The sequence below is a fragment of the Glycine max genome, chromosome 6 (genome assembly GCF_000004515.6).
Source record: "Glycine max cultivar Williams 82 chromosome 6, Glycine_max_v4.0, whole genome shotgun sequence".
In the NCBI taxonomy this organism is placed as follows: domain Eukaryota; kingdom Viridiplantae; phylum Streptophyta; class Magnoliopsida; order Fabales; family Fabaceae; genus Glycine; species Glycine max.
In genome coordinates, this window is record NC_038242.2 from 22,281,316 (window position 1) to 22,308,247 (window position 26,932).

Below are 26,932 nucleotides of genomic sequence, written 5' to 3' on the forward strand. Positions count from 1 at the left end.
CGAGTCAAGTGGCCTAGAAAATCGTGGTCAGACAATTGCAAAGATGCAAATGAGGTTAGAAACAATGCTATTCATGTTGGTCTATTGTGTTTGATTTTATTGACATACCTGTTTGGATTAGCTTTTATATATATATAATATCTGATAGTTGCGCCTGAAATGGCCAATTCTGAAAAGTTGCACCTGGAACAAAGTTAGTGGCAGGTACAATTGTTGCTTATGAAATTTCATTGGACCCTGTCCTATAATATAATGAAATGCAAGTTAGTTTAGATTTAGAAGACTAATGTGTCACGTGAGAAGTGAGAACCATGGTGTTGCTACAACACACCACTGTTTGTTCCTGTGTGTTTTCCTTTTCAAACAAGAGTACCTTTTTTAGGTGACTTGAAGTTTTTTTTTTCAAAATTTTTAATTCAGGGGTTCAAATCTTTGTTGTTCTCTCTACAATCATAATGTGAATTGCAATGATCACACTCACACTATATTGCACAATAAAAATCCTTATCATGAAAGGTGAAAACTGAAAAGGGCTGATTTGTTTTATCTGCATGAATCAAAGAAAGTTTTAAAAAAATTGTAAAAACTTAATACCATGTTTAATTAAATGAATTAGATTCCATTGAACTGAAAAGGGAATACTTGGGATTTTCAGTACTATAACGACTAACTTACAAGAGTACAAACTATACAATGTTTGGTGTGGTTAAGCAAAAATGAAAGGAATAATACACTACCCGACAATCATCGATAAAAGGTCTATAGAATGATTAGAATCATGATTTACTTTAATGAGATTAATAAAGTTTTTATTTTTTTGGTAGTATTAAGTTTTTTTATTTGATATTATTTAATAAATACATTTTTAATTTTATAAGAATAGAAATGTATGTGAATAAAAAAAAGTATATGTAAAATATATCATGAAAATACTTGTCGTTTCATCTTTAGTTTCCAAAGTAGAAGGATTAGAAATTGAAGGCTTGCCAAAAATTTGACTCCAGATTATTTTTTTCCTTTATTAAAAATTAATTCATCCTCTCATTCATTTTCTTTAGTATTAAAATGGCACACCAAATATTGATAGGTGTGAGATTCACATATGACGAGGGAAAGCACACTGCTGAGACATTGACCATGGATTACCACAGAAGAGTTGGAGTCGAGGTAATTTTCAATCTGCCTAACATATCTACCTCTTAATTGTTCTATTTTCTTTGCTAATTACTTTCATTTTTCTAGCAAACAAAAAATAATTACAAATATTTCTTTGTATATTATTTTTTTAGGTGAGAATAGCTAGGATTTTCAACACCTACGGGCCACAAATGTGCTTAGATGATGGTTGTGTCGTTAGTAACTTTGTCGCTCAGGTAATTAAGTTTTCAAGTTTGTAATGCATATGGTGGCTTTCTTAGTCTGGTGGCATTAATGCAACCACTAAGGAAGGAGCCTTTGACCATTTATGGGGATGGGAAGCAGACTAGGAGTTTCCAATATGTTTCTGATTTGGTAAGTCATATACTTCTTTTTCTTTCTCGTCTACTAGTAATTAGTATGTTAATAAATTTAAGTCTTGTCTAATGAGTTTTGTCTAATCAAATATAAATTTTAGTTTCACACACACATGTATATTAATTGAATTAAAGGACAAAATAAAAACTCTTTCTAAACAATTTATTAAAAATATATATCCATTTTTTCATTATTATATTGATTTTTTTCTCACGGGACTTGTAGAGATGGACATTTAGAATTTTTTATAAGAAGGTAGTGTCTTTACCTTAAGCTTTATTTGTAGGACCTTAAGAGATTGATTGCAAGAAATGTATATCAAATTTTTAAATTTTTCATTCTAAGACGGTTCTCTAAAAAATCGTCTTAGAATGTTTACATTTTAAGATGATTTTTTGCGAAAATCATCTTAGAATCCTCAAAATATTTTACTTTTTAAAAAAAAAATACATTCTAAGACAGTTCTCTAAAAAACCGTCTTAGAATGTCAAAAAAATGTCTTAGAATCCACAATATTTTTTATATATATATATTTTTAAAAAAATACATTCTAAAACGGATATCTGAAAAACCATCTTAGAAAGTCTACCCTTCTAAGACAGTTTTTGACTAAGAACCGTCTTAGAAAGATATCATTCTAAGATGGTTTTGAGCTAAGAACCGTCTTAGAAAGATACATTTTTCAAAGGCAATTTTTTATGTAACCGTCGTAGAAAGTGAAGACTTTCTATGACGTTGCCTACGATGACGACTAATAATCATCGTAAAAAGTCTGTTTTAACCGATGTAGAATACCCTTTTTCTAGTAATGGATGTTGTATGATTAACTTTCTTGTACTAATTTGAATTCCCTCTCGCTCTCGCCTTCTATTCATGTTTTTTTTACAAACCCTAGCTTCTCTCTCAATCTCGTTGCCACCTCCCCAAAACCCCACCACCACCTCACCTCCACACCACGAACCTATGCCACCAATGGCAGATCCACATTGTTGGGGGTGGGAGCAATTGTCCTCACAAGAATTTTTTTAATATGGATATATTTAATAACATTTATTTTTTGCCCCCATAAAATATTTATTCTTTAAATGAATGTAAGAAGTTATAAGAGACAATAACTTGGTATTAACTTTTTCATTTTATCTTTCCAATTTTCTATAGTATATATTGATAATGAAAAAATCATACAATATTTTAAAATATGAAAATGTGTAAAAAGCAATTATAATTTGTAAAAACATAGGTATTTTAGATTTTCTTTTTTGCCTACACATTGTGTTTTGTGAAAGTTTGTAATAGTTTTCTTCTATGAAAATATTATAATTTTTTTACCCCCACTACTAATACCACTACCTTCAAACACGCTACTAATACCACCACAACAACCCTGATGCCCCCACGAACTCAACCCCCCTTCCACCACCTAACCTCCACCATGACCCTCGTTGCCACCATGAATCGACCATATGACCACCTTGCCTCTATTCATTGCTCTAACACTCTTTGTGACTACAAGCATGACCTCATCGCCACCACCTTCAAACCTCCACCTCCACCGTACTACTAAGTTCCTTCTCACCCTCCCATCTTTTTCATTCTCCTTCCTTTTTCATTCTCCCTTATCTTTATCTTATTGTCTCTCTATTTATCAATGACTTTGCGACCACGTACCGAAGTTGGTGTTTTGTGTTGCTCATCGTGCTCAATTCTTATAGTAAGTGATTTTTTTAACCTACTCCTTAGGCCTTGATTTCATTGTGATTGGATCTATTTCGTGTGATTGGATCTATTTTTTTGTTGGCAATGTCTATGTTATGTCTATTTTAAGACTTAATTTTAATGTTAATATGTGGTTTGTTGCACTTTAATGAAATGTTTTTTGAATTAAAAACCTTTATTGTTTAATGCTTGGAGGTAGTTTGGGTTGATTTCAACTTAGGAATGTTATATTGCTTAAAAGCTCATGTTGGAGTTAGCCCTAGTGGTCAATCTATTTTAGGTTATGCTTGTATTATGACTTTGATTTATATACTTTTATCTATGAGACATTTAAGTTATTATGTTATTTGTTTTATAATATTAGTAACGTCCTTAGAATAGGCGTGTTATTCAATGATGTGAGATTCATCGAATAATATAACAAAATTCTTAAAGTGTTTGTAGTCGAAGTATCATTGTCAACCAGGATGACATTGATGATTTAAGACTATTGTGTGATGACCGCATCTCACAAGTCACAGATATAGGATATCAAGCTAGCACACGAGTATGAATATTAGGAGTGATATTTATACTAGATAGACTCATTATGAGAATGCTTCATAATAGTTATGTAAGTGTCATAAGCGCTTCTCATGAAAACCATAAGGTGATAGTAGTCCTTCAACAAGAAGTCATTGCAATTCTTCCATGTAAGAGTGGTAGACTTTAATGCTATCAAACGTCATTTGTAACATGGTGATCATAAAGTTAGAACTTTGGCATGCAATGAATCATGTTTTGGGATGTTAGTGATGTAGATAGGATTTGTCCCTTCTGCATAGAAGAAGTTATATCTATGGGTTTCTCGATAAAGTGAGACACACTATATGAGTGGGACTGAGTAAAGGTGTCGTATCCTTCAGCACTCAGTGAACATAGGCAACTTGTGAATTGAAAGCACACTACAAAGTTAACTTCTAAACCATTAGTGATTCATGAGATATAAGTGGTCCATGGGATGGGGTTATTTCGCTCAATGTCATAAGAAAATTTTAAAATTATAGACCTTGAAACACCAATGGCTCAGCTTAGTGATTGCCCTGTAAATTTTAAGTTGGTAAAGTATAATGTGATTTAGGTGTGTTTTCATGAGTTTTGATGCTTAGAAGTGCCTTTTTTGTATAATGCCTAGATTATTTGCTTCTTTTTTTTTTTTTATCTTATGTGATGTTGAAAATTGTGGTGTAAGGTTTTTTTTTTGGTCTTGCCTCTGGGACTGTAATTAAAAAAGAGAATGAACCTATCATGTAAGAGGTGGAAATAAGGAAGGTGCTAAATGACATGCAACAAAAGAAATTTACTAAGGAAAAATGATTAATTTTTTTGTTGCATATCGTTTATGGCTAGCTTATTTTCACATTGTCAATGATGATCTCATTCAATAAACTAGATCAAGCTTCAAAACCTAGAAAGAGCTATGAGGATACTTGAAAAGAACATTATAATGTGAGTAAAGCCCTAAATGGCATACAACACCTAAGAAACCATTGTATCTCTATAAGAGTCCAAAAGCATTTTTTTTGTTTGTCATGTTCTACGTGTTCATTGTATGACACTTAGACATCACAAGTTGGTCTTGCTTTAAATATTAAGGAGGATTTAAATATTTAACATGGATAAGTGATTAAGTGATAGAAATGATGTTGGTGACATGAAAAGTGGTATGGATGTATTCACTTTGACCAAACGTTGGATTCTTCCCAATCTTTAATTGTCACTAACACCAATTTGTGTAACTTAATGAGTTGTTATCTTTGATTCTATTCACATCGTCCTTGAAACTTACACCAATGCCAACTTGTTTGGCTAAATGGCTTACTGTGAGCATGTTGAACATGATAGGAAAAAAATTGATTTTTGAAACTTGTAGAGCTACAATTGATTTTTTTTAGATATTGAATGACATTTGGGATCTTTCGCGTGTTACAGTGTTGTTTTCATTTTTCTTGTTAACTCTTTCTCATTTTCTAAAGCTTCATCTAGTTTTTTGAATGAGCTCATAATTGACAGGGTGGAAATAAGCGGGCCATAAGCGATACGCAAAAGAAATTTATTGAAGAGAAACTTAGTCACTTCTCTTTAGTATTTTTTTTGTTGCTTATTGTTTGGTGTTCTTCTTATTTCTGCCTCGTACATGATAAGTTCATTATCTTTCTTAGTAACTTGATCCACCTTCAAAATCCTAGGAAGAGCTACGATGATAGATGAAACTCTCTAATGCCTTCACTTTGTCTCCATTTGATTTCAATCTTGTAATGGGAAGGTACATTGTTTCTCCTTCTACTTCTTATGAAGAGTTTTGAGTGTGATAATTTATAAGTCAACATTATCACTGGTGTCAAGCAGGGTAGATGGGAAGATCATGGTGTGAAATCAGTTGTTTGGATAACTGTTCGAATAAGAGGTCTAGAGAGGAAGAACACTCGTTCCCAATATAGTAATTAAAATATCAATCAAATCAATATAGTAGGAATATGAGAAATTTGATGACAATGAAAGACTTAAATTGTAGGCTCGTCATGCATGTTGTTTGTTTTCTCATTTTTTTAGTTTATATTTCAAATATTATCTGAGAAAATGCATAAGTAATAAACTAAAAAATTAAAATGTCTCATCAATAGGTTACTTGATCTGGTGTTGCTTTGGATGTATCAAATTGATTCCACCACTTGATAAATGTGTGTCTTTGCAGTGATGGAAATTGCTTGTTGCTTTCTGTTTTCCCATATCTGTACTGCCATGAGAATATCCACAATAATGCAAAGCTAGAAAAACACATCAAATCTGCAGGGATTCTTGATTCCTGAGAATTGAACATTCTTTTAAATTGGTCAAACCCTTGTTGGACTTGCTCTGGATAGATCTCTGAATTTGGTCCAAAGAAATCCCCCCATTGGAGGAACCAATTTGGAAAATTATAAATTGTATTACTTATGAAATAAATTAACCAAGAATGCTTAAATTTGTTGTTTTGAAGCCAAAATACATTCATCCAGGCATCTACATAATCCCAATAGGTGTAACCTATAGGATCAAATGGTGCAAATAATTTCTTGGGTTGATTCAAATTTGTTCCAAATTGTCTAGGTTGTAAGACATTTAAAATCTGGATGGTTGAATAAGTATTCAAATTTGGGTCATCGGTGTCTGTGAAGTGTTTAATAGACACTGAGTTTGTGTCTATGAGTATGAATTTGTGGAAGCAATGTTTTTCAAGTTTATTTTGATGATGTCAAAGGCTCAAATCAAGAATCAAGAGTCAAGCAAGTTTCAAGAATCAAAGAGTCGTTCAATCAAAGCAAGTTTCAAGAATCAAGAATAAAGTGAAGATTTAAAAGAAGACTCAAGATATGCAAGAACTTCAAGAACCATTACGATAAGTATAAAAAGATTTTTTCAAAATATTGAATAGCACAATTTTGATCAAGAGAATTTTTCAAAAAGAAAAATCTTTTATCAAAAACTCTTTGGTAATCGATTACCACAAGGCAGTAATAGATTACCAGTAGCCAACTTTCTTTTCAAACTGATTTACAAAGCTGTAATCGATTACCAATGTTTTAAAACGTTAGGTTTCAAATTTCAAGAGTCACAACTTGTGATAAAACATTTTCAAATCATTTCAAACTTGTGTAATCGAGATTGCCAGTGTTTCTAAACGTTTTTATTTTTAAATTTAAACATGAAGAGTCACATCTGTTGATGTGTAATCGATTACACTATGATGGTAATCGATTACCAGTGACTTATTTTGAAAAATAAATTACCAAAAGTCACAATTCTTAAAGTGACTTGTTTTTGAAGATTTTTTCAAAAGTCACAACCTTTAAGTGACTAGTTTTCAAAAGAGTCACAACTTTTAAAGTGACTAGTTTTCAAAAGAGTCATAACTTTTAAAAAGTGACTAGTTTTGAAGAAATTGCCAAGAGTCACAACTTTTAACTTGTTTTGCAAGAGCCATCAAATGGCTATAAATATGTGACCATGGCACGAATTTTAAAGGGAGAACTTTCAAATTTCTTTCATTCATTCAAAGCATTCTTCTAAGAGTTTTTGTTCAATACTTTCTTTATTAAAGAAAAGTTAATTGGCCAAAAACTTGTGCTATTCTTTTTCTTCATTCCCTCTTCCTCTTGCCAAAAGATTCAAAGGACTTACCGCCTGAGAATTATTTTGATTCTCCCTTCCCCCTCTTGACAAAAGATTCAAAGGACTAACCGCCTGAGAATTCTTTTGATTCTTCCTCTTCCCTTTAAACAAAAGATTTCAAAGGACTAATCGCCTGAGATATCTTTTGTTTCCCCTTACAAAGATTCAAGGGACTAACCGCCTAAGAATTCTTTGTCTTAACACATTGGAAGGTACATCCTTTGTGGTACAAGTAGAGCGTACATCTACTTGGGTTGTAATACTGAGAACAAGAGAGGGTACATCTCTTGTGGATCAGTTCAAGTGGAGGGTACATCCACTTGGTTGTTCAAAGAGAACAAGGGAGGGTACATCCCTTGTGGATCTTTGCTTGTAAAGGATTTTACAAGGTTATTGGAAAATTTTAAGAATCGGTGGTTGCTTGGGGACTGGATGTAGGCATGGGTTGTTGCCGAACCAGTATAAATCTTGTGTTTGTCTTCTTTTTCCCTACACTCTTGAATTTTCGCTGTGTACTTTTTATTTCCGCTTTACTTTTGTCTATGTTATTGTTTCTGTTCTTTACTTTTTAATAACTTGGTAGTAAAGCCTAATTGAATCTAGTAATATTAAGAAGGATAAATTTTAATTAGTCAAGACACGTTCATAATTAATTCAACTCCCCTTCTTAATTATTATGAGGCCACTCAATCCAACAGAATTTATAAAAAATTCTTGTTTTATTTGTAGTGGTCGGTTTGAAATGGAAGCCTGGTGGAAACGCCTTAGTCGTGGCCTTGAAGGGATTTTTGTCCCAAAATTCCGGCTTCATCTACAAAATAGTCGAAAATTTATTTTTGTAAATATAACTGTTAGCAGGTTTTGGTGGTGGGTTTTGTTGGGATAATGTTTGTTTCCCTTTTGGATTAATAAGTATTTTGGATTGTTTGGAATTCTTCATCATGATCTTGGAATAACCTATTCCTGAAAATACTTTTTTAAAAAAAAACAAAGAATCTAAAGAGGCCATTAATCTTGAAGTGGTTAAACTTTCTACAAGAAACCTGCTCTGATACCACTTGTTGGATCGAGTGGCCTCAGAATAATTAAGAAGGGGGGTTGAATTAATTATTCCTAAACCTTTACTAATTAAAAATTTACTCTTCTAAGGCTTTTACTTATGTTGTTAAGAGAATAAGGAGTAGAAGAGAAACTTAACCAAAAGTAAAAGCGGAAATTAAAATGCATAGCGGAAATTAAAAGAGTAGGGAAGAAGGAGACAAACACACAAGAGTTTTTATACTAGTTCGGCAACAACCTATGCCTACATCCAGTCCCCAAGCGACCTACAGTCCTTGAGATTTCTTTTCAACCTTGTAAAAATCCTTTTACAAGCAAAGATCCACAAGGGATGTATCCTCTCTTGTTCTCTTTGAACATAGTGGATGTACCCTCCACTAGAACTGATCCACAAGAGATGTACTCTCTATTGTTCTCAGTCAACAACCCAAGTAGATGTACCCTCTACTTGTACCACAAAGGATGTACCCTCCAATGTATTAATACAAAGATCTCAGGCGGTTAAACCTTTGATACTTTGTGAATGGGGATACAAAAGAATTCTCAGGAGGTTAGTCCTTTGAACACTTTTGTATAAGGCAAAGAGAAGAATCAAAAGAATTCTTAGACTGTGTCATTTTTGAATTCTTTGACAAGGGAGAAGGGAGACACAAAAGAATTCAGGCGGTTAGTCCTTTGTTCTTTTGGAAAAGGGAGAAGAGAGACACAAAAAGAATTCAGGTGGTTAGTCCTTGGCGAATTCTTTTTGGCAAAGGGAGAAGAGATGAAAAAAATGAATAGCACAAGTTTTCAAGGTTTAGAAAACCAGAAAACTTTGGAAAACTTTTGGCCCAAAGAAAAAGAAGAAGTTCAAAGAGATTCAAGGCTTGTAAAGGATTGTATAAGATTGATTGGAAAAGTATATTGAAAAGTAAATCAAAGCCTTGCTTTTATAGACTCTTCATGTCTAGCCAAGAGGACCATTTAGAAGAGTTATAACTTTTAGAAAAAACTTAAAACCAATTTGAAAAAGTCAAAAACCATTTGAAGATTTACATCTTTTGATTTATTCAGAAACAATCACTGGTAATCGATTACCAAATCAATGTAATCGATTACACAAGGCTTTTATGTGAAAGGATGTGACTCTTCACATTTGAATTTGAATTTCAACATTCAAAGGCACTGGTAATCGATTACCAAAACATTGTAATCGATTACAGCTTTTTGAAATTAATTGGAACGTTGTAAATTCAGTTTGAAAACTTTTTCAAATCCATTTTGCTACTGGTAATCGATTACCAGAGAGTAAAAACTCTTCGGTAAACATGTTTTGAGAAAAACCATGTGCTACTCAAATTTTGAGAAAACCTTTTCATACTTATCTTGATTAAGCTTTCTCTTGATTCTTGAGTCTTGAATCTTGATCTCTTGAATCTTGATTCTTGAAATCTTGATCTCTTGAATCTTGATTCTTGAAATAAACTTTCCTCTTGAATCTTGAAGTGTTCTTGATTCTATCTTGAACTCATTCTTTGATTGACCTTTGAGCTTTTTGTCATCACCTTTGTCATATTCTTTTTTTATCATCAAAACATCTTTGAATCACTCTTGATTCATCATGAAGCTTTGCTTCTACATTTGTACTGACCAAGCATAGTCGGCCTTGGTTTGTTTTGCGATTGCAGGTTTTAGGGTTTCCTGAGTGGATGACTCAGGCTTGATTGTAACTATTTGGGTCAGTGACCTTTCATTTTTAGATTTCTGGGTAGATGACCTAGCCTGGGTTGGTGACCCAAAAGATGTTGTGGAACTCTTTTTGATGGTTGCCTTTGGTAGAGCCAACTTGAAACTTTTACCTGTGCTTCTGCCTCCTCTTAGGGAGGTTCCCGTTGCCTTAGGTGGCATGACCGTTTTTCTATAAGAATTCACAGGTGAGATAGTCAGGTAGAGAATTTGAGGTGCCCTATATGTATTCTATGTCAAAATAAAAAACACTTAGGATTGCTTGCCATCTAGAAAAAATTGGTTTAGAAGCAAGATTTTTGACATCTTTTTGTAAAATATCTTTAGCCGATTTACAATCAACTCGTATTAAAAAATTTTGATTTAGTAAATCAAATTGGAATTTGGAAATGTACAAAACAATTGCTAAAACTTCTTTTTTAACAGCTGAATATTTTAATTGTGCAGAATTCCAATGCTTTGATGTGTATGCAATGACATGCTCTTGGTCATGGACTCTTTGTTTGAGGATACCACCATAACCTATGTCAGATACATCAGTTTCAATAATTTTGAATGCCTGCGGAATTGGGAGATACAGACATTTGATAGATTGGATTTTGAATTTGATATCTTTGACTACTTGAGTATGTATGTCAGACCAAGGAGGTGGAATTTTCTTCAACCTATCATGCAACAGTTTGACAATATTGTTTAAGTATGGGATAAATTCTCCCACATAATTTAGACAACCAAGGAATCATTGTAATTGCGTTTTGTCTAAAATTTGGTTGGGGAATTTGCTGGAAAATTCTATTGACCTGTCAATTGGAATGATTGTGCCTTGATGTATATTGTGACCAAGGAACCTAATTCGTGTTTGAAAAAGATTAATTTTTGATTTGGAAACTGTCAGACCATTTTGTTTGATAATATGGATGAAGGTGTGCAAATATTTGAAATGTTGTTCAATGTTTTGAGAAAAGATTAAGACATCATCTATGTAGACAATGTCGAATTTTGAATAAGGATTGAAAATATCATTCATAATTTTTTGAAATTCTGAAGGGGTGTTCTTTAGACCGAATGGCATAACATTCCATTCATATTGCCCGAAAAGGTACTGTGAAGGTAGTTTTGTACCTATCAGATTCTTGAATCTGAATTTGCCAAAATCCAGATTTCATGTCAAATTTAGAAAATAATTTTGCAGAATTTAATCTGTTGAATAAATCTTTTTTGTTCGGAATAGGGTACCTGATCCATTGTAAGGCTTGGTTTAGCGGTTTGTAATTTATAACTAAACAAGGTGTACCCCGTTCAAGTTATGCCTATTTGTTAACATAGAAAGCAGCGCAAGACCATGGACTTTTGCTCTTTCTAATTAAGCCTTTATCATGTAAATCTTGGATTTCCTTTTGGCAGTATTGAAGAAGTTCTTCATTCATCTGAATTGGTCTAGCTTTTGTGGGAATTTCTTTTTACCTAAAGTCTTTCTCATAGGGGAGATCGACAATATGTTTTCTTCTATTCCAGAATGCATGCGGCAAGTCTGAACAAATGATTGATTGAATATGTTGTAAAAAAGATTGGATTTTCTCTTTTAATTGGGGTTTCTCTAGTTGTAGCTGAATATTATTAAAAGCTACTTCTTCTTTTAAGAAGTTGATTTGGTTGATTTTCTTTTCTATGAAATTTATGTTTCTCAAAATTGGTTTAGTAGAAAAATTAAATGTAATTTTTCTTCCTAAACGAATGGTAGTTATTCCTTCCTTAGATATATGAAGGGGAAACAGTGCTCTAATGAAGGGAGTACCTATGATTACTTCGTTCTTTAGGTTTTTTACCAAAAGAAAGTTTGTATTAATCCTAAGACCTTGATTTTCAATAATTGCACTAGATAACTTATAGTTAATCTTTAATTTTAAGCCATTTGTTGTGGTCAATTTTTCTGAAGTTTTCTCAAAGAATTTTGTAGGAACTAATCCTTCCAAAATGCAGTTTGAATCAGTCCCTGTATCAAATAGGGCCATTGTATCCAAGACAAAATCATTAATAATTATTCTAATGTTTATGTAAAATTTTTGGATCTTAATCTTGTTGATTAATCCCATAAACATTTTGTCTTCCAGATTTTCATTTTCTACATTCTTTTCTATACTCTCAGAATCACTGTTTTCTTCAAGTTGAGATAGGATGATCTGATGAATTTCTTGTTGTTGACGACGTTCCTTTACTTCCTTTTTAAAATTATTGATCTCTATTTGGAGATCTTGAATTGTGGTTGATTTTGCTGAAGTGTTTTCTAATCTCTTGAATATATTACTAACATCGAATTTATTATTTGTAATAAAATCTTTTGGTCTGGGTTTGGTTTCCAGAGTTTTCTTTAATTTTTCCAGAAAAACCTTCTTTTCCTGGGGATCTGGTATGGAATTGTTTGCCTCAAACAAGAGATCTTGTTCTCTTGTTAGAGTATTGATTTCTCGTTCATCATCGTCCGTAGATGATGGCTGGTCATCTTGTTTGATTATGTTGAGGTTCTCCTCAGAGAATGTGGAAGATGAAGTTTTTGTTTCTTCCTCTAAGGTTTCAATAAGCAGATTATTAATCTGCTCTTCAATGGTTGGTTCTAGGTTAAGATTTCTCAATTTTCTCTTTAACCTACAATATTTGCTAATGTGGCCTTGTTTTCCACAATTGTAACATGTTATTTTGGGTTTTATTTTCGGTTTAGGAGTGTCAGATTCCTTACTGGTCATGGGTTTATGCGAGTATCTCCTTCTTGGAAATCTCTTTTTGTTGAAAGTTTTATTTTCATGGGATTCTTTCCTAAGGTTTTGTTTCTTCTTTTGTTTTCGACAGACTGGTAGTCCAAATTGTTCACAGAAAGATCCTAAATCTCTCTTTGTTTGGGCCTTTTCTTTGGCTAGTTCTCTTTGAACTTTGTCATCTTGACATATTTTTAAAGCTACTTTCTGGACATATGAAATTAATTGGCAATAACTTAAACTCTCATATGGAATATCTCCATTGACAGATTGGCTACGGATTTTGTCTCTAACCTTATCTCCTAATGATCTTGGAAGACCGGCTAGAAATTTTTCTTTCCAAAAAGGTTGTTGGCTATCTTCTCTGGTGTAGACTCTAGTTAGGAAGGTATCTCTATACCACCTAAAATCTGCTAAAGTTCTACACTTAAGATTTGATAATAATTTTGCGGACCTATCTTTCCAAAGGGATGAGTCACCAATAAAGTGTTAGGCTATTGTAAAAATAAGTGTATTAACAGCGTCAGGAATCTCCTTATTATCATCATTAGTAATAACTTTTCCATTGCGATCCGTTTTGACTGAGCCGTAAATTTTTTACTTTTCATCATTAGTGAGATAATTATCCCACCATCCTTTTAATTGGCCGGAAAATCCTGCCACTAAGATATCAATGATTGTTTCCTCTGAACACTCATGGGATGTTTGGTAAGTCGTGGCTACCATGGTCATGTGTTGGAGTGTATTCATAATATTATACTCTATTTGGACATCTATATTCCATTCATAGATGTTGTTTGCACTAAAGCTTTTAAAATTATTTTCGTCTCTTTCTTGTAACAGGAGGTCAGGGGCGGTTAGTCGTTGGTAATAAAGTTTGGAGGGTGTTTTCCAATGTTTGGAATTTATTGGATTAATGTCTTTCTCCGATACTGAACCTATTTCAGTTGTGTTTTCTGAATTTTGGTCACTATCTTCATTAATAATATTATTTAATTTGGAGGTGCTTCTTGTTTTCATTTTTTATGTTTCTTCAGAAGGTTGGGGAGTTTCAAGGATGACCCTAAGTAAACTATCAAGCTTGTTTAATAATTCACTATTATTGTCACCTACTCCTACTATAAGGGATTTGTTTCTTCTTAATTCCCTAATTTTTTGTTTTGCCTTTTCACTGACCTTAAAAGGTTTGAATAAAGATTTCTCTATAGGGACATTTGATGGAGATTCTTCATGACTTTTCTGTTTAGGGGTTGCCTTTATTTTAATGAATTCCCCTAAAACTTGAAGATATTTATTAGTGTAATTAGCTTGTTCCATTAGGCTTTTGATGTCTTTGGAAATTATATCTTCATTAACATCTTTTAATTTAAACGAAACGACCATGACAGGTTTGTCGTTACTGTCTTTGACCTTTGGCAGTTGGTATTGTGTTGTGGGAGGTAATTCCAATTGGATTAACTCACCATCTTTGATTTTCCAATTGGTGATGACATTGGTTGTTGGATCACCTATATATATATATATATATATATATATATATATATATATATATATATATATATATATATATATATATATATATATATATATATATAAGAAGAGATCAAGTCACTGCAAGAGTGACTTTTTTAGAGTTGTTGTCCATCATTATTATTCATTTTCTTAAAATCTAATGATTCTTATTATTAACTAATATTGACCATTAGATTCCAAGAAACTAAATAGTGAAGATGAGAAGTAACACTAAAAAAGTTACTCTTAAAGTAACTTGATACCCCCACCTCTCTCTTAAAATTCTTGAAGTTCAACTTTTTTTTTCTTAAGATTTTTAGTTCCTAAACAAAATTTTGATTGGTCAAGAACCCTCAACTTTTTGCATTAAATTTTTTAGTCTCTAAACTTTTGAAAATTCAATTTTTAGTTCCTGAAATCCCATTAAATAAATAAAATAATGGGTCCAAACTTTTGTTCATGAACTAAAAATTGAAATTTCTAAAAGTTTAGGGACCTTGACCAATCAAAATTTTGTTCAAGGACTAAAAACCTTGATGGAAAAACATTGAGGGACATTGACCAATCAAACTATTGCTTAGGGACTAAAACCAAATTTCAAAAAAATTTAGGGACTAAAAACGTAGTTAACCCTTTAAAATAATTCTTAGTTATAACTTATTAATGTATCCCAAATAAAAAAAGAAGTGGGTATATGTTTGCAAACCCCAAAAACATTTGATAGCCTCTACTCATTTTTTAGTTAGAGTACATTAGCAAGTTACACCATGACTATACTATAAAATAATATCTAGTTATAACTTGCTAACCTACTCTAACTAAAAAAACAAGTGAATATACATTGGTAAATTATGTGTGTGTGTGTGTGTGTGTGTGTGTGTGTGTGTGTGTGTGTGTGTGTGTGTGTGTGTGTGTGTGTGTGTGTATGTGTGTGTGTGTGTGTGTGTGTGTGTGTGTGTGTGTGTGTGTGTGTGTGTGTGTGTGTGTGTGTGTGTGAGGAGGGATCCACTTACTTCAAGTGTGTGTGTGTGTGTGTGTGACCGTTCATTTTCTTCCTCTTTCTTCCTACTTGTTCTATTAAGCATTCAACAAAATATTATTACTATGATTTATTGTTTTGAGTCCTTGAAAAAGTGCTTAAGGAATATGATATGAACCCTTTTTGAGCAAGTAGAAGCTCCAAAGAAATTTAGACAAAGGAAGTCAAATAGAAACTAATTTTGCATTAACTCTTCTCCCTTTTTCTATAATACATTAATGTCTATATGTAATAGCATAATGAAGGAAACACATAACAACAACAATCACAAAACACTAACTCTCTAACAAACTTATTCTAATTTGGGCTTCTACATTTTTTATTGTTTGTTGGCCCACATCAATACTTCCCCCATCAAAACCAACCTTGACTTCAAGTGGGTTGCCCTCCATGTGGGTCTAGATTCAATAATAAGTGGCCCACGAGGTCATTATCTTCCTCAACAACTATCAAGAAAAAACAACCACGACACTTATGGGTGTAGGAGTATTTTTGGTCACAGTAGAAATAGAGCCCATTTTCATGTCATTTTGCAATTTTATGCGTTGGGGATGTGCTTGTAACAATGCTTTGGCGATGGCCAATGGAGACGTGAGTAGTGGAGGAAGAGTTGTCAATGAGAAGCACTCAGGATTTGTTCACTGAGCTACAACATACATGGGAGAAGCTGGCGGAGGGGGCGACGTTCGAGAGTAGTTGTCGAGTGGGAATTGCCACTAAAGCGGCAGTGGTGCAAACTAACGATGAAATAGAGATCCTATAGGTTTTCCTCGTGCAATCGCATTAACCTGGAAGCATTGGGTAGTGAGGAGGGTTGTTGCATGAGTATGTCACACTTAATGTCGCATTTGAGTCCAAATACAAAGTAACTCAAAAGAAATGGAGTGGGTAACCTTAAAATGCGATTGACAAGGGATTCAACTGAATAAGGTAATCAACAACAGAAGAGGATTTGTTTTGTTCACTGAGCTACAATATATATGGGAGAAGCTGGCGGAGGGAGCGATGTTGGACAGTAGTTGTCTAGTGGAAATTGCCACTAAAGCGGCAGTGGTGCAAATTAACGATGAAATAGAGATCCTATAGGTTTTCCTCGTACAATCGCACTAACCTGGAAGCATGGGGCAATGAGGAGGGTTGTTGCATGAGTATGTCACACTTAATGTTGCATTTGAGTCCAGATACAAAGTAACTCAAAAGAAATGGAATGGGTAATGTTAAAATGCAATTGACAAGGGATTCAACTCAATAAGGTAATCAACAGCAAAAGAGGTCATGACCAAATTGAATAACCTACCGTGAAGGTCATCGAATGTGTAAGGAGCAAAATGGGTCTACCCATTGCGGTACATCCATTGATACCATGCTAGGGCCGCATCATCCATGTAGAAAGAAGAAATGGTAATATGTTCTTCCTCTAGAGTCTAATGATATTCAAAGAATTGGGTGATTTTGAAAATCCACCCTAATTCTTATGTGCCATCAAATCTAGGTATGTCAAGTTTCAAAAAGTGTCTCAGTGGAGATGCACCAAACGCCAAAGAGGGAGTATAAGTACAGATTGGGGGCCATATCATCAAGTTTCATTGTCAGGTGGTTTGAAGTTGTGCCAGCTGATGCACGATCTCATCAAGTTTATGAGCTAAGGGATTTATGTTGGAAAGTAAACCTCATCCCATAGACCACGTATTACATATGAATCACTAAGGGATTAGAATGTACCTTTGTAGTGTGTTATCGAATAATGTGTTTTTCTTTATCACCAAGTGCCAAAAGTACGACACCTTTACTCAATCCTTGCGAGCAACATTTAGAGTGGGGTCTCAATGCTAGCAATGGTAGACGTGTAGGGATTTGGTATGGCACACTGTTTCCCTCAATAGTGAATAATGAATGTCATGTAATGCGTCAATTTCACCTCTCTCATATACTACCTTTGGTCCTATATATAAGAAACAATTATCTAATTTATCAAAACTAGAAAAAGTAGTTAGATTACTTAATTTATCGTAAATTTTAATTTTATTTCAAGATTACCCATGACATTAAATGATTTAAGATATGATTATTCTTTTAAAAGATAATTTTTCAATCGATGAATGTGTCTTGTTTCGTTAATAGTTCAATAAATTCACCCACTTTCATGGGAAAAAGATAGTAATCATTAGGTGTAAAAAGGAAATTTAGCAATAAAGTCGTCATATGTTTCTTATAATTAGGGTCTTTCATATATAGGAATGAAAATAGTATATAGGATAGTGATTTTATCCAAATTCCAATTAAATTTTATCTTCATCAAATCTTATTTGATACAAATAATTATCTAATCAAATCTTATTTGATTTAAATCTATAGATAATTATTAAATCACATCTAATTAATTATCCCATCAGATTTTGTCTTAATTACTTAAATATATTGTTAATAAATTAAATCTTAATTTATTAATTAACTATGGACTAAATTAATCATATTTAATTTATTCATCTACTCTAATTGATTACTCTATGTGTGTAATCCTATAAGCTCCCACTAGATTGACAATAATATTATCTTGTAATATTATGGACAGTGATTGACATCTAACAATGCATCGTTGCCACCTAGTCCATGATAAAAATTGATGATTCAATTTCAACCTTACTGCAACCATTTCCACTGTGTAGCCTTTCTCCTTTTGTCCAAATGTCTTGATTGAACATGAGGCATAAGAATTTCATTTTCATTAAGTTCGATCATCGATTTCTCGATATACAAGTGAACGCTAAACAAAAATAGGTCAAATATCTCATATTGACTCGTTTTCGCATGGTCACGCATATAGCGCATCCCACTCTATCGAGAGGCCCATAGACATAAGTCTTGCTATTATGCTATGTAGAAGGGACGAATCCTATCTACATCACTCACTTCCCTTAACATGATTTATTGCAAGCCCAAATACTACCTTTATGATCACTCTGTTATGAATGATGTTTGATAGCATTAAAGCCTACAACTCCTACATGTAGGAATCGTAGTGACTTCAATTCGAAGAACCACTATCACTTTATATGGTTGCCATGAGAATCAATTATGACACTTACATAACTATTATGAAGCCTTCTCATAGTGGGTTTATCCAGTATAAATATTACTCCTAATATTTATACCTGGATGTCGACTTGATATCTCATATCCATGACATATGAGACGTGTTCATTAGTCTACCGAGACAATAACCTCAATGCATTATTGTCACCTTAGACAACAATATTACTTGACCATGATTGAAACACCCCAAGTTTTGAGTACTAGGAATATACCATAAGGAAAACTCTTATTAGGATCCTTTTGTTATATTTTCTGTAAATATTTGTTATTATTATTTGTATATTATTGGTTTTGTCCTAAGCATGTACTTGTGATGTGATAGTGTGTGTGTGTGTGGGGGGGGGGGGGGGGGGGTTCCTATACACGTGTGTATTTTATGTGTATTATTGTTGTTTTTGTAGTTGGTGTTATATTATATTTAGTGTTAGAAAGGTATTAGATTAACTTCTTATAGTTAAAATGCTTGAAAAGTTGTCTAAGTCTAGTGTTAGTTTTATGATGACAATCCTAAAAAGACCAATTCATTCATACAACTTAGAAACCAAAATCAGCTTTCATCTTAGAGAAAATCAGCTCCAAAGTAAATCACTTGATCATGAAAAGCACTTTAAGTCCCACATTAGGCAAAATAATCCCATCAACCCTTTTCTTCCTTTATATATAGAGGAGACCTATAAGCCTTATATGCACCAAAGAATTAAGTGAGCATAGCGGTAAGTGTGGAGCCCCTCCTAGTCAATATTTTATATTTCCCTTTGAGTTTTCCAACTTGGGGAATTTAAATGGCTTGAGATTATGTTTTAAATCACAACCAAATTTTTTTTCATAGTAAGAGTTGTTGTGGAGATCGTGGGGGATAAAGTCATTGGGTCAATTTGTTCTTGGGAGTGGTCGCGAGATCGTCTTCATTTTCCTTGTTGAGGAATTGTTTCATTTGAGGTTAGGGGAGTGGGTTCTCTTTTTTTTCTTTTGTTATATGAGTGGTAATGAGCCATAGGTAGATTGTATGACCTTAGGTTTATGATTATAACAAGTTTATTTTCTTGGATGGGTTGTGAATACCTTAAAGAACTTTGTTTTGTTATAATTCGGGTGAATTTGATTGTTGTATGTTTTCATGTTTTGCCATTTTGATATTCTTGAAATTGAATTTGATAATTGATGTTGAACGTACATGTTGACTTTCTGATAGAAAATATTATCTTAGAACACCAAAACGCGTACCTAAATGATATAGTTAGACTTTGTGTTCTTCAATATAGTTGTAGCCCTGGCTGTTATCTAGCTAAAGGATTTGATTTAACTCAAAAAAAGATGTATATAACTCTAGATATTGCAATTTTAGTGAGTAAAGGTTAAGCTGTTAGAATTATGTGGTCAGTTTGTATATTTCCTAATTTTAGGTTTCTAAACTATTGAATAGGATTTTGAGGTCAACATATAAATTGTACATAATTGTCTTATCTTTCTAACGAGATAAGAACCAACTTAATAGGATTATTACAACTCCATACATGATTATTATACTCTATGAAAGTCATAGTAACGTATGAGAAAAAATGAGTGTGTAATATTGATATCATAATGAGTGGTAGTACGATGCATGACATTTATACTTATGATTGGATGAATGAAGTGATGTGATGATATTGTTGTGTAAATGAGTGAATGTGCCCATGATTTATATTGTGATTGAATGCATGATGCCCACAAGTATATGTGAAAGTAATATGTCATGATATGAGTATGTGTTGTGAAAAATGTTAGGAGAACCCAATCCTCGTGGGATAGGAATCTCCAAGGGAATTCGAAAATAAATCATGTGCATATTGTCTATGAACCATGCATCATGTTGTGCATATGTGTTTTGAAGTGAATGACGCTTATGAACCTAATCGGGAGGTCATGAATGAGTTGACATATGACTCAGACCTTGCGGGTGCAACAGTTTGGAATCTCCTTTAAGCTCATGTTGATCACATGTGTTGGAGTATCTTTGCAAGGCCAAAACACCCTAACACGCCACCAATGGTGTCATATCGATGAGAGTGATAATGTTGAGTTGCCCATTGTGTGGCAATTTGTCAACTACATGGACTCCTGGGCTACATTCATGGTGTTTTCCAAAATGGTACCGAATGCATACGAGTCTACGAGTCTAATGTGCATTGCATTTCGTGTGTGACTTATGTAATGTTTGATTTGGATGAGGCATGCTTATGTGGTGGAACCTAATTGTTTATTAATGTATCTTATATCTTTATGTCTTCTTTAATGTTTTAAATATATTGTGAGATGTATCTCACTGCCCATTTGTTTGTCTTGTTTGTGTTTGGGCTGAATGTCATCCTTGCAGGTGAGTCTCTATAAAGTTATGATGATAATGCTACATGAGAGGCTTAGATCTCCACTTTATATTACTAATAATTTTAGGGTTTTGGATGCTCTGAAACAATGTAATATTGAGACAAATGTTTTATTCATTTATCTAAGGATTAAATTAATGAGTAGTTTTTCACCATATTTTATTTAATATGGTTTGTATGGACTTTGGAGTGCCAAGATTTGTTTAACATGTGTTGTTTATTGATTTGTTTTCTTTAAGTTTAAAAATATTTGTCATGTAATACTCTTACCGTGAAATAAGTTTTTTTTTTTAAAAAAGTCGATACATCCTTTTATTTAAATTCTGAAGCGAACATATTTAGAAAACATTACAAGTATATTTGTCTTGGGGTAAAAGGGTTTTACAATGATACTTTGAGAAGAGTGTTTCATTGTTCAATGAATATTACACTATAAAAAATAATAACATAGTAATTGGCATGTCTTGTAACATCTTTCGTTACAATAACAACCTGTAATAAAACATACCAAAAATAATATAAAATTTCAAAATTATAATATTCTGAAAATACCTCATGTACAAAAATATAAACCAAAATTAAAATACAAATATAGTATAAAATGGATTGATCATTATGTCTAATTCCAACAATTTGGTGGCTTAGAACCTGCAATGGGAAGAGAAACTCTCAATGAGAGCACCAAATGATGTGAACCCTTTTTTTAGCAAACTAAAGCTCCACATAGATTTAGAGAAAGGAAGTGAAATAGAAATTTAATTTCCATTAACTCTTTTCCTTTTTTTTGTAATACATCGGCATCAATATATAATAGCATAATGAAGGAAATGCATAACAACAATCACAAAACAATAACTTTCTAACAAACTTATTCTAGAATATACTGATGGGCTGAATCCACTAATTTGGGCATCTACTTTTCTAATTAGGTCATTGCTTGGGGCACCCAGCAGATTTCAAAAATGCCAAAAATACCCTATACCCTTGTGGGTATTTTCAATTATAAATAGCAGAACCGATTTTTCATTTCTGCAGCGCTTTTTTGTTTCCACGAAATCTCACTGCATTAGTTTAAGTTGCTTCCGTTAGGGTCATTTTCAAAGCGTATTTGGTCTTCAGTGGTGTACGTGCATCGTTAGGAGTATACGGTGAAGTTGGGTCGTTATTCATTGCCAGAGAAGAAGAAGAATAAGAGGTACACGAAAAAAACTTAGGAACATACGGATCAGCAATCTGTATAGTCATACAGATTGCTAATCCGTATGAACCATACGGATTGTTGATCCGTATGTTCATATGGATTTCACTTATATTTAATTTTTTATTTAAATTGCAATTTAAATATAAATATTTTGAATTATATATTTAATTTGTTTTGTAGTGTAATTTTTTTTGTAATATTTTTAGCAATTGTAGAAATTTTGATTTGGTGATATTATTTAATAGTTGTATAGAAAAATGTATTTTGTAATTAGAATGGTAAAAAAATGATAATATGTATAAACTTTTAAAAATTGCTAAAACTAACATTAGATTGCTTATAAATTAATTTACTAATGATTGATAATTAAACATATTTATATGACAATGATTATGTATTTACATGTTTAACAGAATTATGTATTTTAATGTTTATTAAAATTATGTATTTTTTAGATTTATATGACATTTTAATGAATATGTGTAGTAAAAATGTAGTATGTGGTTATATGATGTACAATACATTTTTTTATTTTATTTTTCTACACAACTATATTTGTGTCGATAACAAATGAGGTGATTGAATAATTTTTGAAAGTTGTGTTTTTTGGTCATTGAATTTGTTAAATGTTTTATTAAGATGGACGAAGAACAGTGGATATATGATAGTATCATGTCTGAAGAAGTTGATATGAATGTTGAAAATGAGGAAGATGCTAGCGTGAAAGTAGAGCATGTCGATTGCTTTGATGCCTTTAATACTTCTCAGGTATTTGTGTAATTTGTTGTTGTTGGTACAGTAATTATATTACATGTGTTTATTGATGTTAGATGTTTTTGAATTATGTCATAGTTATTTGCTAGTCGTGATGAAGTTTTACATTGGGCTCGATCGGTGGCTCATGACATTGGATTTGTTGTCGTGATAATGAGGTCAGACACCAATACTGGTGTTCAAGGAAGGACCTCATTTCTATTAATAGCTTGTGAAAGAAGTGGTGAATATAGGCCCAAGAAGAATGATTTGGTAAGAACATGCACTGGCAGTAGAAAATGTGGATGTCCGTTCAAGTTGCATGAAGCCAGTTTTGGGAGGAAAAGGATGGATGGTGAAGTTAATTTGTGGGATTCACAATCATGAAATGGCAAAGTCATTAGTTGGTCATCCATATGCAGGTCGACTAACAAAGGAAGAGAAGATTGTTGTTGTTGATATGACAAAGTCGATGGTGAAGCCAAGAAATATTCTGTTGATGTTGAAGGAGCACAATGTCAACAGTTATACAACAATCAAACAAATTTACAATGTCAGGCATGCTTGTCGTTCTTCCATAAGAGGGAATAACACCGAAATGCAACAACTCATGATGATGCTTGATCGAGATCAATATATTCACTGGCAAAGGATGAAGGATGATAATGTTGTACGCGACTTATTTTGGAGTCATCCTGATGTAGTAAAATTAACCAATTCTTGTAATTTGGTTTTCTTGATTGACAGTACCTACAAAACAAATAGGTACAAGCAATTGTTGCTTGATATTGTTGGTGTTACACCAACAGGAATAACATTCTTCGTTGCTTTTGCTTACTTGGAAGGAAAACGTGTTAATAACGTTGCTTGGGTTCTACAACGGTTTCAGGGTCTTTTCATGAGAGTTAATGCACTCCCCGAGGTTATTGTGACCGACAAAGATTTGTCTTTGATTAATGCAATTAAAACTGCATTTCCAGATGCTACGAACTTGCTGTGTCAGTTTCACATTGACAAGAATGTGAAGACAAAGTGCAAAACCCTGGTTGCTCAAAAGAAAGCATGGGATTATGTGATGGAGGCTTGGGGGAGTTTGGTTAACTGTCCATGTGAGAATTCTTTTGATGAGTTAAAAACATTAAAATGGATTGCTCTCTGTGGCCTATGTTTGTGGACTATGTGTGTCAAACATGGGTGATTCCGCACAAAGAAAAATTTGTGAAAGCATGGACTAACAAAGTAATGCATCTAGGAAACACAACCGCTAACAGGTATGAATATGGTTTTATGTTTGTGTTGATTTATTTAATTGTTGACTTAAATGAAAATCTTGTGGTTGTTTATACGTTGTTGTATATTTCATTTGTAGGGTTGAGAGTGCTCATTGGTCATTAAAGAGACTCTTAGAAAACTCCCTTGGTGACATATGCAATGTTTGGGAAGCAATGAATAACATGATGACACTTCAACACACCCAGATTAAAGCATCTTTTGAGACAAGCACGCATGTGGTTGGGCATGTGTTTAAAGTGACCTTGTACAAAAAACTATTTTGCATGATATCAAGGTACGCTTTAAATGAAATTGCTACTGAGTATGAGCATGTACCTTATGCAGGAAAAAACCCTACACGTTGTGGATGTGTCATAAGGAGTACCCACAGTCTTCCATGTGCATGTGAGTTGTCTAAATATGTTTTTGGCTCAATACCACTGGAGATAATCCACATTTTCTGGCGGGGACTTAGTTTTTCAGATCAAGGGTTATGTGATGCAAAGGTAACCATAACTGAGGAGATGGAAACCATATCAAAACAATTTGAGCAGCTCGATATTTGTGGCAAAGTACATTTGAAGACAAAGCTGCGAGAAATTGTTTATCCTGATCTGAACTTTATGTGTCCTCCTCCAGAAAAGGTGAAGACCAAGGGTGCTCCTAAAAAACCAATGACCAAACAACAAAGGTCGACAAAACGTGATCCGTCTTATTGGGAGTATGTTGATGCATTACACTCTGTGCAAAATAGTAATTCTTCAGTGAAACATAGTGCATCATCATCTGAGCAACCAATACAGAGACAGAATATTCCAATGTTGGATCAATTTCATCCATGCATCCAGGATTCTATTGAAAACATTATTGATGTCAAAGCGGATGGTAATTATGGCTATCAGGAAATAGCTGCCTTATTGGGTATGGGTGAAGAATCATGGTCATTGGTGCGCAACCATCTGCATAAAGAACTGATAAGCTGGTCGGAAGAGAATATCAACTTGCTTAGTGGCATAGAGAGATTTGAGGAATTAAAGCGTTCTCTACTTGTTGACGGATTATCTATGGTACATAAATTTATTATTGTGTCAATTTTTCTTAAAATAACAATTATGTAACCGTTATTTGTTGTTTGTTACATGTAGGTTACCATGGACAAGTGGATAAATATTACGGATATGGGATATGTCATTGCTTCACGATACAACATGATAGTTGTTTCTCTTTCATGACAACAAAGCATGACATTTTGTCCTCTTAGAAGTCAGCCGCAACTAGATTCTTTTGTGCATCGTGTAATATGCAGTAGTCATGTGTATGGAAATCATTTTGTACAGGTAATTGCATAATTATGATGTTAGTATAATTGCTCACAATGTAGTTGGTTATCTTACATTGAATCTGTTTGTTGTTATGTAACAGGTATTTTTACGAGACCATTGTCCTTTACCACCATTGGTGTTATCAGGCAAAGCAGTGGCCCATCTCATACATAGGTAGAATGCAGCGTTACACAAATTTGTCTAGGTTGAAAACCAAATTTCTTGATTTAGGTGAAGATTGAACATAACATGTGTTATTTTCACTTATGTTTTGTGTAAATAATTATTTTCTTGACATTTATGTAAATAATAATTTATTGTCAGTCATTATTTTACAAATTTAGGAAATAATAAAGTACTTCAAAAATAATAAAGATACGGTTTCATTAGCTAATAGTCACAAATTTAAACATTACATTAACTTTAACATAGTTGAAACAAACAGAAGATGCATCAAAAAATACAATTAACTACTACTAATTTTGCATTGAATCATGTTGCGACCGACACATGTCGTCTTCCATTTTGATTACCGGTTTACTAAAAACAGCTAAAATTTCTATTTGGTCAAATTGTTTCCAATAGTTAGACTGTACTAAAAACTTGAGCACGTCATCATCAGTTTTCAACTCAATAATTTCAAATTTGATAACTTTATCTGAATACTCAAAATGATCTAGTTATTGAAAAAACAATCACCTTACCATTTGTGATTCATGAATACCATAAGGGGGAATCCCTTGAGGTGCAACTTGTTTGATCACATCCTTCAGTCAATCGATGGTCCACCTTGAAGGAATGTCAAATATTTTTGGATTTTTTCCTGTGAACGAGTAACCCACAAAGTCGTGTTGGCGTGGCATGTTCCACCTCTCGTTGTAATATAGCAAGACATCATGAGTAGGGGTCATAGTGGCTTGAAGTAAGTTAAATATACCATCAGGTGTTCTACCAATGGTACATAATAACTCAATCGGGCCAACACAGGACTATTAATCATTACACGTTAAGATTGTCTTAACATCATCATCATTTTCTATTGCATAGTTTGAAAGCCAAATTGGTTACCTGCATCTACGAATGATTGCCGGTAGTAAATTTCATCCAAATATTGATCGTTAGTTAGTTGAAGAGTATTGTGAATTCTGGTTTTGAACGTTTGAAAACCACAATTGTTTGGTACTCAAATGGGTATCGGATTGGAACTTTGGAAATAAATACTAGATTCGTTGTGAATCATCGATCCATTGGGAAAAATAAAAGTTAATTTGGAGTTGACAATGGTCTGACTGCTTGTTTCTCTCAAAAATGTCATAGTTTCTTATAAATTTCGTTTCTAAAGTGACCAAGAATGTGTGAGTGTTGGTGTGGTATATATAGATGATGTTCACTAAGACTGCTTGTATTATTTTTAAAAA

General features: G+C 33.2%; 1 protein-coding gene across 1 annotated transcript; it reads left to right on the top strand.

Moving 5' to 3' along the window:
* The first annotated feature begins 1,065 nt into the window (after positions 1-1,065).
* Positions 1,066-25,424, top strand: LOC102661533 (uncharacterized). The gene is made up of 7 exons (XM_006582533.1): positions 1,066-1,167; positions 1,290-1,373; positions 22,807-22,935; positions 23,020-23,099; positions 23,668-24,114; positions 24,290-25,259; positions 25,338-25,424. The coding sequence occupies exons 1-7, from the start codon at positions 1,066-1,068 to the stop codon at positions 25,422-25,424; spliced, it is 1,899 nt and encodes a 632-aa protein (XP_006582596.1).
* Positions 25,425-26,932: the final 1,508 nt, after the last annotated feature.

Bases quoted from the DNA above. Each gene is read 5' to 3' on its own strand.
- LOC102661533 (XM_006582533.1), top strand. From the start codon at position 1,066: ATGGCACACCAAATATTGATAGGTGTGAGATTCACATATGACGAGGGA. The intron at 1,374-22,806 runs GTAATTAAGTTT...TGTTTTATTAAG, and splicing joins TTAGTAACTTTGTCGCTCAG to ATGGACGAAGAACAGTGGAT. The intron at 24,115-24,289 runs GTGATTCCGCAC...TTTCATTTGTAG, and splicing joins ACTATGTGTGTCAAACATGG to GGTTGAGAGTGCTCATTGGT.